Raw genomic sequence first — 15,955 nt, 5'->3', positions numbered from 1 at the left:
AGCTGGATGAGGGATGGTGTGGTGGGTGAATGTCTGTCTCTCCCCTTGTACTCAGCCCCCATGTCCTTGCCTCATTGCCTCCGGTATCTCCCCAATTGAAATTAAACCCAACACAGACTCCATACGCCTGCCTCACCATTGAGCCTGCAGAAGTGGGGGGTTCTTCTACAACTCCCCACCCCTAGGAAGTCAGCAGAAATGGGTCTCTTGGGAGCTGCCTGGAGCTAGGAAAACCACGTAGCCAACCAGCTATGCCCTTGTGCTGCCTTAGACTTGGATTCACAAGTGAGCCCTGGCTGACAAAGACAAGTCTTATTCTGCCCAGTACTTTGACTCCTGGAAAAGGAAGTACATGAGCTCCTCATTCACCCTCCAAGCCTCTGCCCCCGTGACTGCTGGCACAAGTGGGGAAAGGTTAGTGCAGAGTTCTGATGAATTTCAAACATTCTCATGATGGGAGGGTTAGCTGTGCCCAGATTAAGAAAGGGCATTACGTCTGACAGACAAAAGCTTCCTGGGTGCTCCAACAGGGCTGCTGAGGAATCCTGTACAAGGATTTTTGGATGTGTGCAAATCACGTGAAAGAAGACCTAATGGTCCCAGAGAATGACAGCCTGGGTATGACCCGGCCCCACCAGCCTGGGGAAGTCACTTGCAGAGGAAAGGACTTCACCTCCAACCAGGCCCAAGACTTCAGTTCTGTCTTTGGCAGTCCCCACCCAAGACTTGCAGAGAGATCTGAGGATGCGCTTATCTTGCACACAGTGCACTGAGAGATGCTGAATACTGATATATCAAGAAGGGATGGTTTGCATGTCTTCCCTAAAGGTCTTCTGCCACCATGAGCCTTTGTATGGGAAGCTAGCATATTAGCCTCTAGCTTCCTTCCTATTGCCAAGTAAGCTGAATGAGTAACAGCCCAATTAAAGTGACACCTTTGGAGTAAGGCAAGGGAACTCCTATTACTAACCAGAAATGCCCTTGAACATCTATAGACTTGGCAGGGCAGGAGTTCTAGCTGGTGTGCCTGAGCCCCACGTTGCCGGTTTACCCCATTGTAAAGTGGTCCTTCATGACAATGATGTTATCACAACCCCAGCGAAACAGGTCTTTCGATGAACTCCTAGTCCCTCAGCCAAGAGTTTCTACCATTAGCACTTAAACTGAAATTCTTGGGAGTGAGCCACAAAAGCATTGGCAGATTCTTCGAATGAGTTTATTATGCCCAAATCTGACACAGATTATACTGATGTTGCTCCATTTCAGGCACTGTTTGGCTAATGAGTTAGTATCAGCTGCCATCCTTAGGTGAGCATTTGGACTTTACTGTTACTCTTGTCAGGCATGGGCTGAGGTCCATGGTGGGGTGTGGTGAGACAGCTCACCATCCTGGAAAATCTGGCTCCATCCCACACTACTCCTTCATGTCTGGTCCTTAGGATTCAGCTCCCTTGTGATGGGGAGGGGTAGGTTTTGGGGGTCCCTCCCTGGACATTCCAAGGAGTTGGTTCCAATTGTTTTGGATGCCTAGGGTAAGAAGAGTTAGAGACCAGGACTCCATCTTGGCTCTAGAGATTAGGACCTCACTGATGGAATTCCTCTCCCATTTTGGTAACTTACAAGCGATGAACTTTGCATATTAGAACTTGAGAGATTTCCACACCTGCCTGGGACTTCAACATATCCACTGCCTACTCTGTCAGGGAATACGTCAAAGGACGAGAGAAGTCAGAAGCAGTCCCCGCTGTTTGCTCTGGGCTGCATCCCTTCCTCCCCACCCCTCCTGGGTCTACTCTACCTGGCTTCACACCACTCCCAACCATCCTTAGCTGAAAAAGCCATGCACTAGAAGACCTTGCCAAGCCCCCAGTTAGAAGCCATAGGAGGCTAGCCTCCCCATCCTATTTTCCTCAGTAAGGGCGGGGCCCTGCAAGAGCTGGGAATAGTCATCTTATCCCCTCCCCTTTGGCCCTCAGATGATGCTAACTCTTGAAAAATCCAGGTGGATCTTCTGATGGACAGTGCTTGAGACTGGTCTATCCAGGTATCCACAAACAGAATGTCTACCCAGCAGAAGGGCCACCTGCCATTCAGGGAACAATACTTCCCAAGCTTTGCAGAGAAAGTCTGACTGAACTTTGCCCATTTTCCACTTTTTTCATTATTTTCTCACTCAGCCTTCTCTCTCCCACACTCCTTCCAGATGGCTAGGCCCTACAAGGGGGTTTCTGGGACCAAGAATATGGAAGATGTGTCCACACGGCTTGGTTTCCCTGAGTGACCCCTTCACTGCCATGGCCTCATTCCCTAGACGATGCTAGTGATGCCTGCTAGCTCCCCTTGGCCAGCCTGCCTACTGCTTTGGGTGCTGTTTAGCCCCAGGGCCAGACTGTGGAGGGAAATGAGAAAAGCCTACTTCCAGATCTCTGCCTCTCAGACACTGTGACTTGGTTCTTATCTGAGACCCTTCATTGCCAATGTATCAGTGATTCCCAACTGTGGTTTTCAGAAACACTGTTCTGATCAAAGATATCCCTTCACAGAGATGCTGTGAATCTCTATTAGCCCAGCCAGAACCCTGAAAAGATGTGGAAGAAGGAAGCCTGCTTCATGTAAGGTCAGCCACAGTTTTCCTAACAAACACATTTGTGCATGGAGCTGTTTCACAGCACACTGCAGGCTGGTATTCAGCACCAGTTATTATTGGCTGTCAAAATAGTAAAATACTTTTGAACAGTCAGGTAAATTAGCCTCAAGCCCCTGTCCCCAGTGTCCTCCAACCACCCCAGGCCCTCCCCCTCAAATCTGCTCCCAATCCAATATCGACGTGTACCGTCCAATATGGTAGCCACTGGCCACATATGGCTTTTAAAATTTTAATAAATAAAATTCCAGGGACTTCCCTGGTGGTCCAGTGGTTAGGACTCCACACTCCCACTGCAGGGGAGCACAGGTTCCATTCCTGATCAGGAGACTTAAGATCCCGCATACCTCGTGGCGCAGACAAAAAAAAAAAAAAAAAATTAAAAAATCCAGTTCCTCCATTGCACTGGCCACATTTCAAGTGTTCGGTTAGCATATGTAGGTATGCCGCTGCCTACTGCAGTGAACACTGCAGAGAGAGAACATTCCTGTCACTGCAGCAAATGGACAGCAAGTACTGCTTGGCGGCACAGTAGGTCGCGGGAACCTTTTGGGGGCTGGTGTCTGTTCTGATTGCCAGTGATCATGCTGTGCCAACTGTTAACTTTTTGGAGTAGCACCTGAGTACACCTGCATTTGAATTTAGCAGGACATTCGAGTCTACGGCACATTCCTCAGAAGAACTCAAAACCTAACACTCCCCAGGCCCCAGGAGCCCAAGTTCAACTCATAGCTCTGGCTATAAAGCCATGGGCAAGTGACTCTATTTACATGAGCATATGCCTGTGCCATGACTGTCCCTTCTCCTGCCACCTTCTCCATGAACATAATTGAAAGGATTTCACAATAGGTGCACATCACCGCTCACCCCAAAGGCAAGCTCAGGCAGGATGCCAACAATGAGTCCATCAGAATGTGTCTACAAAAAGTAAAATCATCTATAATTTATGTCTAAGTAAAAGGCCACACCACTTATAAACAATTAACATTTTATAAAAAGACAAATGTACATATTTACACACATGTACATGTGTGGTCACACATGACTTAGTGGTCAATGATGTTTCCAATTTTAAAAGTCACACTCACACTTGCCTCCCTGGGCCTGCTGGGGGCTGCTGGGGCCTGCCTGAGGGGGCAGGTGGGTGCAGAGCAAGGCACAGTATAAATAAACGCAAAGGCCAAGAGCTTGGGGGAAGCGTTAGTGTACACCTCTGATCAGAAATGTGGCAAGGTCCACAAGAAAAAGTGCCAGGTTTTTTCACAATCCCCCCAGCCTAAGCAGGGAGCAGGGCAGAGCTCCTCTGAGGCAGAGGGGGCACTGTCCCCACAGGACCCCATTCTTCCTTCACATTTCACTGGCTTTGGAACAGTCCCCAGGGCTCAGCTAGGAAGGGAGGTGGTTCTTTGGGAACAGGATTCACTTAGTGCAATTGTCTCTTAGTGCAGAGCCAGCCCTGGAGTTGGTGCTGTGCTTTCTGAGGTCACTGGTCTGTTCCCTTGGGCCAGCTCAGTGACAGCAAGACCCTCTCCAGGCAGCTAGGCTCAGAAGGAAAAGCTGGAGGCTGACTCCTGTCTGAGACCTCCACCTGACACACCAGTCTCAGAACGCCATCTTCCCAGGAGGCAGGGCCAGCTTTACCCCACAAGATAAGCCCAGACCCTGGCCTGCTGGACCCCCAGAGGCCACTGTCCCAAGGAGGAAAGCCCCATCCCTGGTCAGCAGTGGGGTTACACTTTATCGTATCAAGGGGCCACACAGGATTCCTGCTTCTCTGCACCACAGCCGCCATGATGCCAGGTCCTGCTTGCCTAGAGAAGTAAAAGGGGGCCAGGGGCCCACCTATGGTGCACAAGGAATGGCCTGGATGGAGGGCAGCCTGACTGGGGGCAGCAGGCTGTCCAGCCAGCTGGTGTCCATGTTCTTCAGATCTGAAGATATCAGCCCAATATACCCTAGAAGATGTGAAGAAGGTTGTGTGAGGATTGGGGGTGGGGAAGCAGGTGTGTTCTCCCCCCCACCCTCCAGCCCTATCCGTGAAGGCCACAGATACAGCAGCCTCTGCTGTCCGCCCCATGGCAACCTCAATCTTAGGCAAACCTGAGGGCCTGGAAGGAGCAGCCAATTTGCAAGCTGTCTGTACCCAGATGAATTTAACAAGGATGCTTTACCCCTGCTGCTCTCTGGCCCTGCCCCTAAGCCTTCCCCACCCGCTACTTGGTTTTCCCTTCTTCGAGAAACCATATGGATCCAGGGTCTTCTTACCCCCAGGGCTGTCAACTTCTGGCTCCTCTTTGCAGCTGAAGTCTCCATAGACAGAGGTGGGCTGGGCCCCAGGTTCATTGAGCAGGTACCCCTTCCCATCCACGCTTGTCTGCTGCCACCCTGACTGCTCCAAGAGCTGGGGACAGATAAATAAGAAGCCATCGGCTCACTTCCAGTACAGACTCACCCTCTGGTCCTGCCTTCAGTGAGCCAACACTTGCCAGCCAGGATCACATCCTTGGCCCTTTTCACATTCTCAAATGGATATAGACGTGGAGTGCAGTTAGGATAGGGGCCTGGGAGGTGAGGGTCTGCCCTGGGCTGACACTCCCACATCTACCTTCTGGCACAGAATCTCCAAGACTTCCCTCTCAACTGGGTAAGGACATACCAACCGGGAGTGTGGCTTAAAGCAATGGTTCACATATTAAGTCAAGAAACGATGCCTAGAAATTTCAGGTAGAGATAAGGAACTATGCCCATGTCTCCATTTTCTGTGCTGATGGAACAGAGCCTGGGTACAGCTACTTCAAAAACTTTTTAACATTTATTTTAAAAACTGAAGCAGAAAAAAACCTGGAGAATAATTTGCTTAAAAAAAGAAAAGCCATCATATTACAGATCCCAAAGGCTGATTACTGAAACCTGATGTGCATTTCCCAAACTAACAGGACTGGGGCATGTTAGGGCGGAGGACACGGGCCAGGGACCCGGCACTGATGGTGGCTGACTCAGAGCTATCTGAGGCCCTAGGACAGCATGTCAGAAACCCAGCCTCCCTCCTGCCCCCACTTACACAGTGTCTTTCCCACCAGCCAAAGAGGTCAGTGGTCCCCAGCCACATGGATGTGACACTTGTAGGACCGTGCAAGCAGACAGGTCACAGCAGCAACTGCCTACCCTCCAACTTGGAAGCTCTCACTGGTTCTCTCCCCTCACTGAGAAGTAGCCACCTCAAAAGAGCACTGAAGAAGGAAGGAAGGGGCTTTACCTTCATGATGTCCTCAGTTAATTTCCCTTCCTCATCCTCATCTGTTGCAGCTGTGGATGGGGAACAGCAGAGAGGTTGGCTGAGGTCAGTCAGCCAGGCTCACCCTGCAGTGCCAGCCCCACCAAGTCCCCCTACCCCTTCACACATGCGCACACACACGCTGGCCTCCCAGTGGATATCTGCCTTCCATAAAGATTCCAGAACAGAACACTGTCCTTGTGACTCAGCCTCTTGAACCCTGAAGCCACACCTCTTCCCACCTCTTCCCTCTTCTCTCCAGCCCACCAGTCAGCTCAGTGCCGGGTGGAGTTCTGACCATCTTTACTCCCTCAGGAAACCCCTCCTTGGATCCCAACAGTCAGGCAGGCAGGCCAGGCCCCGGAGGCACGAACCTTCAGAGGTGGAGGGCATGGGCGACACCTGAAAGTTGTACAGGTCACTGGTGCTGTCTGGCACAATTTCCACTGGAATGCGCCAGTCGGGGAGGGTGCTACTGACGGCACACGGTGACAGTGCTTCAGGACAACAGAAACTGAGGGTCAGAGCTGTGTGCTTTCTTAGTTTGCCAGGACACCCAGCACCCCCCCCCCCAAACGCACAGCCTGCTCCAACAGGTCACCATCTACAAGCATGGTGCCCCCTAGACCCAAGAGAAAGAGCCATCCCACCAACCTATGTGGTCCCCTGCCAGACCCGGCCCACCTTACCTGGAGTAAGGGCCCGTTCAACGTCCAAGTCCTGCCCCATGTAGCCCTGAGTTGTGTAGCTGCTGTGGTCATCAGGCAGGGTGGAGCTGCTGAGTCCATCAGAGAAGGTATCGGGGCTGGATTCCCCACATGACTGTAGAAGGAGAAAGAAGCTTAGGCCCAGGCTTGCTGGGGCACTCCTTCTACTGCCCACCCTTGACTCTCAGGTGACCAAAGGCTAGCTGCTTAGGATCATACTCACCTTTTTCTTGGCCTTGCTCTTAGCATCTCGGCTGGACTTGGACTTTCTCTCTGTGGGGCAGATAGGCTGTCAACCTTGGTACAGGCAGGCATGCCAGCCCCAGCTGACTTCCTTCCTCCTTCCCTCTCTCCCTGAGGGCTTTCCTAGGACCCAGAGCCCTTGGATACCTTTCCTCTGGTTCTTGGTGAGGGGTGGGAGCATCCGGTACACCCGCACAGCTGAACTGCCCTTGTTCCTGCTCTGGTCCTTCACCTCCTCGATATCTGGCAGGGAGTTCATGGCACAGCGAAAGTTGGCCTTCCATGTCTTGGGATCCGGCTCCTTTTCCCCTACTTTGTATCGGCCTAGTGGGCAGGAAAGTGAAGAGTATCATCAGGACTATAGGTGGGGATCCTCAGCTGTGCCCTCCCTGGCTTGGGAGGAGAAAGACAAGAGTACCCCTGAGCTCTCATGCTGTCAGAGATCCACAATGGTCAAACCAGCAGGTATTCCTGGGTGACACTTGTGCAGGCCCTGGGCTTCTCAAATGCCCAGACTTGGCTCAAATACATCCAGCAAGCCTCAGCAAAGGGCCTAGCCAGAAGCACTAGAGAGCCCAAGCCCCAAAGTGCTATCTTTGTCACAGATCATGCCCAGTCTCCCTTTGGCTGTCAGCAGCCAGACGGCAGGGACTGGGGCTTACCTGATAGTTCCAAACATGGGAATGGACACAGAGTAGGCATCAAAGAATATTTACTGATAGGTGGGCTGACTGGTCCGAGATGGGCCAAGAGCCCCATCCCTGAAGGATAAAAAAGAGGCTGCCAACCAGAGGAGCCTTGGACCCAGGACTATTGGTCAACATCAAGAAAAAGGAAGGCCTGGATCTCTTTCAGTGTCCGTGCTCACAACTGCTTTTGCCAGGGAGAACTTTAATCTAGCCACAAACTCCATGAAGAAGCCACACTTTCTAAGATTTTGGCTTCATAAATTCCTTTGTGAACGTGCTGAAATGATGAACCCTCTCCCCAAAAACACAGGTCTGCTCCCTGCCCACCCCCGAATTCTGTACAACATCTCAGGGAGCTCAGAGACCCCAGTGAAGAGCCTCTGTGTTAAGAGAAGTGCCTCCCCTTATCTCCTCCCTGCCCCTCTTAAAGCTGGAGTCCAGGGCACACACCTGTGTGAATGGCCCAGCTCCGAAACAGACAGGCATCCTTATTGATGTCCCAGCCATGCTTGGCAGCGTGCTTCCATGGGATCTGGAAGATCATCTTCTCCTATACAGCACACAAGCACACATACATGTAAGACAGTGTCAGCTCAGAGACCACAGGCTTTTGGCCTGAATCTGCCCAGCCCCCCAGATCTGGGAAAAGGCTGACTTCCCCTTTTCACCCTGACATCTCGCTTGGGTTGACCCATCCTGAGAATGGATTAAACAGGCTACTCCATCACTAGATCTTTCAGAAGGGGCTCTGGGTTCTGGTGAGCTAGGGCATCATCAGCTCAGCAAAGACCTCCTTCTGCCTATTACAGATGTGCTAGGACCCATACAGAGTACCCTGGGATGCTTCTCTCAGACTTGTCAGCACCAACATGGAAGTGAGAAGTCAGTTCATTAGATGGGGCTGCTCAGGACAACTGCGACCACTGGCTCCTACACAGGGGGTCCTGGCCATATACCTGTGGGAGCCCAGGGCCAGACTTGGATGATGACTACCTGTGTGACCCTGGCATTGTCACTATACCTCTTTGTCCCTCACTGTTTTCTCTTCCGTGAAATGAAAAAAACACAGTAACAAATATAAAAGCTAAGGTCTCACTGTTATCATTACTGGTGGTTAACAGTATGGATTTTTGAGTCAGACTGCTCAGGTTCACATCTTGACTTTATCCCTTTTTGTGTGATCTCATCATCTACTTCTCAGTGCCTCAGTTTCCTTATCTGAAAATGGAGATATTAATAGAATCTACCTCACAGGGCTATGCTGAGGATTAAATGACACAATGTAAGTAACATAACGTGCCATGCTCACTCATAGTAAGTGTACAGTAAGCATTAGTTGTTATTATAAATACTATTATTACTGCTAAGTCTGCAGGGTCTATGTTGTCCTTTGTGCACCACCAGCAAGAGGCCTCTTGGGTCTGGACAACTGGTGCAAGGTTAATTCTTGGGTCACCTGCTGAGCCAGTCACCTTCCTACCAGCAGTGCCCACTTTTCTGTCTCCTATCTGCCTGACTGGAGCCCTCTAGAATGTTGTGTGTGCTTGTAGAGGTCTCCCTCAGGAGAGACCAGAACTTTGGCCCTGCAGATGCTGGGAGAATCCTGCTGCTGGAAAACTGTCAGTGCCTTCAGGTGGATGCCCAGGGAGGCAGGCAGAAGTCAGCCAGTGGGGCCCTGGCTGGGTCTTGTACACTCCCTGCAGGATCCACTAGGAAATACATCTGCCTGCTCCCTATCACTTCCCTTTTTGAGCTGCACCTGAAGCTTTGGTCCCCTAAAGAACATGGGTTAAAATAGTGGCAGAAAAACCCAAAGAGTAACACTCACTTTATTAATCCAGATCAGCCCTGGGATTTGGTTGGAATTAATCTGCATCTCTAGCCAGGGTCTCATGCGCATCCGAGTGATGGGCATGTTGGCTGTAAAGAGAAGACAGAAGGCTCCTGTTTGGAGTCTGTTGAGCAGCCCCTAGGCACTACCCTGCCCCACCCCAGGTCATTCAATTACCCTCCCCTACCCTCGTCCAGATACCAAGTACTACAATCATGGGGAAGGGGGCTTTCTCTGGAATAAAACCGCCCTCCAAATCTTTTCAGCATCTTGAGCAAAATGCTTCTTCCCTCACCCCCTCCTAGGCAGTCTTGGGAGGAGACAGGCATGCATGTGTGTTTCAAGATTTATGTTCAGGAAAAGAGACAAAACACAGAGATATCTAAATACCAGAACTTTTCTCCCAAAATTCAAATCCTTTGGGAAGCAAGGGGCTTCTTTTCTTGATGCCAAGAGATTTTCCTGCTTGAGTTGTTGCCACTAGATGTGCACCTTCCCTAATGGACAAGCAGTAGGAACACCTGTGGCGCCTCTTCCCGCGGTCCCGGGAGGTCCTCCAACCATCCAGGGCAGCAAGCCCCAGGCCCCGCCACCTGCATAGACAGCCTGAAACCTAGGGCCTGGGCGCGAGCTGGGACCGCCGAAAGCCGGCGCCGGGAGCAAAGGGCGCCCACGCGCCGACATACACTCGAGTCCCACGCACTGCTCGTGGATGCGCGCAACCAACACACAGGGCCACCCAGAGGCCGCCAGCGGCTTCGCGCACACAGAGCTGCGGCAGCGGCCGGGGTCGGGCAACCTCGGCCGGGTGGGCGGTCCACGCCGCGGCCCGCCCTCCCCGCGCAGCTGCTTGCCGCTCCTTCAGCGCCTTCCCGAGTCCGCGCGGGGGCCCAGGCCACGCCGCGAGCCCGCCACTCTCCCGGCTGGGGTTTTCGTCCCCCACTTCCTGATGCCCCACACGCTTTTGTTCGACGCCACCGGTGCCCCTTGCGTCGAAGGCGGGCTCACCTCGGCTTCAAGCGCTTTTCAGCGGCGGCGCCCGAGGGTCCCGGCGCGGCGAGGGCTGCTAAGCGGGCGCGGGGAGCGCGATTCTTGGTGGGAGCGGGAAGAAGGCAGAGGATGCCTGGGTCGCGGAGCCGCTGGGCACGGCTGGCCTCGGCTTGGCTCGGCTCCCGCTGGCCTCTGCTCCGCCCGGCTAGGGCGCACGTCCTGCCTCGACGAAGGAGTGGCGCGCTCTGCCGGGGTAGCGGCGCCGGCGAGAAATCTAAACACTTAGCGGGATTCCCCCAGCCCAGGCCGGGCCCCGCCTCCTAAAGAGCCGCGAGGGCGCCCATTGGCCAGCGCCGCCTCATCATTTCGGGGAAATCAGGCTGTTGTAGCGCTAGCGGCGAAGGGGAAGTACAGGGCGGCTGCCCCTCCCCACCCCCTCCGGCCTGGCGCCGCCGCCCCGGGGCGAACGCGGGCCCGCCCCGCCGGCTCCCACTCCACCCCCATACCAGCTCGACCAGGAGAAAGCTGTCCTGGAAAGTCAAACGCCCCTGGCCCATAGTTACTCACCTCACTCCGCACTCCCCCAGCCTGCTAGCTCCTCTGTCCATCTCCTTGCCTTCCTTTCCTGGGGATGGGGACACCTATCTCCCCAGCCCCGGTGAGGGGGTCACCCGGGCACCTGCGCTTTCTTCAGAGTGGACGCCAGGATTGAATCCCCGGAAAACCAACCTGCTTCCTCAAGCCCGTTAATGGGGTGTCTAGAATGGAGGGTTGGGCTTCCCTGGTGGCGCAGTGGTTGAGAGTCCGCCTGCCGATGCAGGGGACACGGGTTCGTGCCCCGGTGCGGGAAGATCCCACATGCCGCGGAGCGGTTGGGCCCGTGAGCCATGGCCGTTGAGCCTGCGCGTCCGGAGCCTGTACTTCGCAACGGGAGAGGCCACAACAGTGAGAGGCCCGCGTACCGCAAAAAAAAAAAAAAAAAAAAAAAAGAAGAAGGGGGGATTTTGACTCTCAAACTGCCCCCTTTTTGAGGGATGACCCACCTCCAGGTCATTCACCTTCTCTGTAGAAGTAAAGGAAAGCCTTCCCTGCTTGGGGCTGCCAGGACAAGAGGAAATCCCAGCTTGGCCGCTGCTAGCGCAGCCTGCCAATGGACTAGGGACCTGTTTCCTCAACTACAAAATAACGATAGCCCTACCTTGCTGGTTTACAGTGACAGAGAGATGATGTCTGTAAAGCATCTTGCCCTACTTGGACAGCAGATGATGCGTGGTTTGCGAGGTCCCTGCCCAGAGTCTAATAGTGACCAGGGAGAGGCCCCTTCTGCTTCTCCTTCTACACCCTAGGGACTGCCCCACAAAGGGAGAAGGGTTTCAGAGAAGCCAGGACTGCTGAGTTGAGGTGGGTGTGAGCTAACCTTGGCTCCTCCTAGCACTCTTGCCTTAGGCCACCTCCACAGTCTCCTGTGGCCCTTGCATGGGAGCCCCTCGGTGGCAGCATTAGTGTCATCTCTGGGCCCTCAGAGCTTGGCCCAGAGACATTCTGGGCAACATGGGGGAATTGCTTAGGTCTGACCAAGGTCTTGGGTCTAGCCAAAGGAGTGGGGAGCCCAGGTCCCAGGCCCCTTGGGAATGGAAGCTATTTAACTCTTGGGCTTACAACTAGACCTTGACCTACTTGTACTTCTAGACGCTGGGCTGAGTGTTCATTTTTCTATCTAGAACTCTGGCACAGCAGGCTTCTTCCTTCAACCCCATCAAGCTGCTGATTCAGAGGTAAATCACTCTTCCAGGCCGGGTTGGTTGTGTCACTCCTGTCACCCCAGCTCTCCCTCCATAGTGGCACCCAGTTGCAATGTTGCAGGCTATAAACAGACACATTGATGTAGCATTCCACCTGTCAGTCACACTAGAGCTTCCTTCCCACAGAGGAAATGGATGGGTCAATCCAATAATGGTGCACCAGAATCTGATGCTGTGACTAAGACCAAGCTTGGTTCCCAGGAAACCAACAGGGATGGGTCAGAGCTGTCTCCCAGATACTGATGGGTGCAGGAGCCAGGAGAGGCAGAAAGGCAGGAAAACTGTGAGGAATGAGCCTAGCTGGGTGTTAAGCAAAATGGAAGGTGCTGAGGCCCTGGAAGGGGGGAGAAGGGTTGGGGTGCTTTAAGTGACAGAAGGGAGTGGGAATGCACTACAGAAACCAAGACCTTCTGAGCAAGAAGAGTAGAAAACAAGTGGCTCCTGAGTTGCGAAGTCTGTTCTCTGTGCATCAACTGGGTGCTTGTCCTACCCCTAAGAACCTGACATAGCCACTGGAGAATTCAGAGTGAGATTAGGGAAATGAAGTTTGCATTTCATGTGGTCTGAGGAATTGACCCTGTGAAGGCAACAAGAGAGTGTAAAAAGTGCTTTAAAACAAGAACTTTATTTTAGTTCATAACCATCTGTATATATATCTATAATGTGCATCTTTCTGTGTCATGAAATGTACTTCTGCAATATCATTTGTAATGGGTACATATTATTCTATCATAAGGATAAATAAAAATTTACCCAATTAATCCCCTATTGTAGGACATTTAGGTTATTTCCATTTTTTCATAATACAAACAGCACTGTGTAGCTAAATCTTTGCGCACATCATAATTTTTTGCTAAGGAGAAATTCCCCAGTGTTAGTATTTACCAGTGAAATTGTCATTTACATTTTTGAAGTGTTCTTTGCCTTTTTTTTTTTTTTTTTACTTTTAACTTTAGGGATTCTTATGTAATCTTGAAGTCTATAAGAATCTGCTTATGATGATTGGGGGTGCTATACTCCAAATCAGTGAAATAAAGCTAACCCCTGTTTAAGTAACTCAAATTTTTATTGTAACTGTTCTTGATGAATCCCATTCTAAGATGTATCACACATTCCTTGGGAAGCTGGACAGAATATATCTTGTTCTTTTCAGGTTTCTCTTAGTAATTCAGGGCTAGCCCTTTCCCCTCTCTGACTCAAAATACTCATCTTCTGTAATTCCAGTCATCCCCTCTGGGCAGGTGACCTCCAAACCCAAACTCTGGCTGCCTTCTGGGTGTTCCCCTACAACCTTATCCACAGATTCACACACAAGCAAGCAGAACTTTTGACCTCCCCCTTCCACACTGACCCAGCAGCTTTCTCTCTTCCTAATTCCAGCTCCCTCTCTGGTGAAGTCTTTGCCATCCTCCTCCCCTCTTTGCCTCACCTGGTCTTCTGGTCGTCCTTGCCTGAATCAAGTCCTGCTTTCACACTTAAGGTTCAGACTATTGTTGCCACAGCCTCCCCTTAAGACTCCCTCCCTGTCAGGCCTGCCCCTCCAGGCACCTCTGCACTAGGTTTATCTCCCTAACTTTGATGATCTCCCTAGCATTCAGGTCCACACAGGAGCCTTGTGGTTCCCTCAGACTCCTTAGCCCCACATTCAATTCACTGCTAACTCTGGTCCCAAGGGTCCCATCCCAACCTTCTTTCCCATAACTCCCCTACCCTTGGCAGTAACTACAGGGCGGTGGAAAGAGAGTCTAGGAGTCTCATGCGGTGGAAAGAGAACACGGGATTTGAGTCTGAAAACTGTGTTCTTGTGCTTTGCCATTTGCTGTGTGACCTTAGGCAGGTTACTGTCCCTCTCTGGGTCTCAGTTTTCTCTTCTGTAAAATAGGGGTACTCTCTGCACATCTGTCCTAATTGTTACAAAGATGAAATTAGATAGACTATCAAACTCCTTTCTAAACTGTAAAATGTTAGTCAAAGGACATGTGTTCACAGTAAAGCATGAACCTTTCACTGTATTTCCATTCTCTGAACACACTTTGTGTTTTTCCCCTGTCTTTGCTTCTTCCATTTGCTCCTCATCCCTGACTTCCTAGGATACTTAGCAACACTCACCTCACCTGCCATTCCCCCTTGCTCTCTCAGTCTTAGTTCTCCCCCTCTCATTCCCCCCGCCGCATTTCAATTTCAGTCTCTGTTTTAAGGCCCGGAGCAAATGCCTGGTCTTCTATGAAGCACCTCCAAAGCAGCCAACCAGAAATCCTTCCCCTCCTCAAAACCCCCTAGCCCTTAACTTTCACGTGTTCTTTTCTCCACTTATCACCTTCTGGGTGGTGACCTTCTGGGGAACAAAGTCTGCTGCTTTTTTTTTTTTTGGGCATGCCACACAGCATGCGGGATCTTAGTTCCTTGACCAGGGATCGAACTGTGCCCCCTGCAGTGGAAGTGCAGAGTCTTAACCACTGGACCACCAGGGAAGTCCCAAAGTCTGCATTTTTCTGCAAGAGACCTGAGAGGGTCCCTCACACTGCAGCTGGAGTTAGCTGGGGGTTAGCTCTGGAGCAGGGTCTCACTCAAAGGATACCTCACCTCTATACTATCACTCAATGAGGGTAAATTTATTGCAGTTTCTCTGTATTAGGCTCTGGGGTTTTCTGGGCTGGCAGAATCAGGCTGCTGGGGGCAAGATCACCTTTATGGAAACCTTCCTCGGTGGAACAAATCATGTCCCTAGCCCCCTCTCTCAGGGTCTCAGAACACAGTGTTCACCCCCTGGGTGGGTTCCAGTTAGTCCTGAAGTACAGCACCCAGCAAGGTTTTAACTAGGGTTTTGAGACTAGGGCAGCCCTGGGCCCCTGTGGCTCCTGCTACCCAGAGAAGAGGCCACAGTCCCCAAAGCAGATGAACGCCAGCAGGCGTTCCACCTCCCAGGTCCAGAGGGAGGGCTCTCTTAGATGCTAAAAGTCCCTCCCAGCCATCCTCTATTTTCACAGCAACCTGGGAGGCAGGCAGTCCTAAACTATCAAGTGCAGAACACAAAGTCAGGCATAAAATAATCTGAAAGCAAAAAAAGCTTGAAGATAGAATCTAGGCGTCATCACCCTGGCTGAAAGGAGCCTAATTATAGATAAAGAAAGTCGTTTCTTAATTCATTCAACAAATATGAATGGCATTCCTGCTCTGGGTCAACTACAGGTTTGGCCCTGGGGATGTGCTAGGGCACGAGACTAGCCCCTCCCCTCTCGCAGCTCCGGCAAAAATGGTGTATGACACAGCAGAATAAACATTGTGCTGTTATAAGAATCCTAAACGCAGAGTGGGAGGCTGCAGCTGGCTGGGAAAGCACTAGGGGTCCTGCGATGTAAGAGTGGGCCGAGAATTGCTCCAGCGCTCTGGGCTGTTCGGAACCCCGGTGGGGGAGCGGGGTGTCAGTGTGGGCTGCCGCTGATGCCCTGTGCAGTTTCATTTCTTATAAACACTGCGTTGGGAGGAAAGAGGCCTCGGCCCTCCATCCGCCCCAAGGGGCCCCGAGGCGGGGTTGAGGCTCTGTGGCCAGGCCCGGCGGCCGCGACCCGGAGTGGGGCTGGATGGGAGCAGCACCCTCCTGCCCCACGCAAATGGGTCTTGCACCACGGCCAGCGTCCTTGGCAGGCTTCTTGGCCTTTATGGGGGCAGCAGCACCCCTACTTAAACCTGGGTAATCGAGTCCCGATCACGAGTCCCCTTCACCGCCAGGTGACCCACGCTCGCGCTGACCGGGCTTGAGATGGGTGTGTGTTTG

The 15,955-nt window shown here is 52.1% G+C and overlaps 1 protein-coding gene across 1 annotated transcript; it reads right to left on the bottom strand.

Annotated features, from left to right (window-relative positions):
• Positions 1 to 1,954: 1,954 nt before the first annotated feature.
• Positions 1,955 to 10,760, bottom strand: IRF1 (interferon regulatory factor 1). Its single transcript, XM_024747579.1, has 10 exons — positions 10,397 to 10,760; positions 9,386 to 9,477; positions 8,008 to 8,107; positions 7,016 to 7,192; positions 6,849 to 6,898; positions 6,608 to 6,740; positions 6,293 to 6,415; positions 5,901 to 5,950; positions 4,910 to 5,045; positions 1,955 to 4,599 (listed from the first exon to the last, which is right to left on the bottom strand). The coding sequence occupies exons 2-10, from the start codon at positions 9,470 to 9,472 to the stop codon at positions 4,487 to 4,489; spliced, it is 969 nt and encodes a 322-aa protein (XP_024603347.1). The 5' UTR covers positions 9,473 to 9,477; positions 10,397 to 10,760; the 3' UTR covers positions 1,955 to 4,486.
• Positions 10,761 to 15,955: the final 5,195 nt, after the last annotated feature.

This window comes from Neophocaena asiaeorientalis, unplaced genomic scaffold, assembly GCF_003031525.2.
Source record: "Neophocaena asiaeorientalis asiaeorientalis breed wild unplaced genomic scaffold, Neophocaena_asiaeorientalis_V1.1 scaffold599, whole genome shotgun sequence".
NCBI classification, from domain to species: Eukaryota; Metazoa; Chordata; class Mammalia; order Artiodactyla; family Phocoenidae; genus Neophocaena; species Neophocaena asiaeorientalis.
This window is presented reverse-complemented; position numbering and strand designations above follow the sequence as displayed.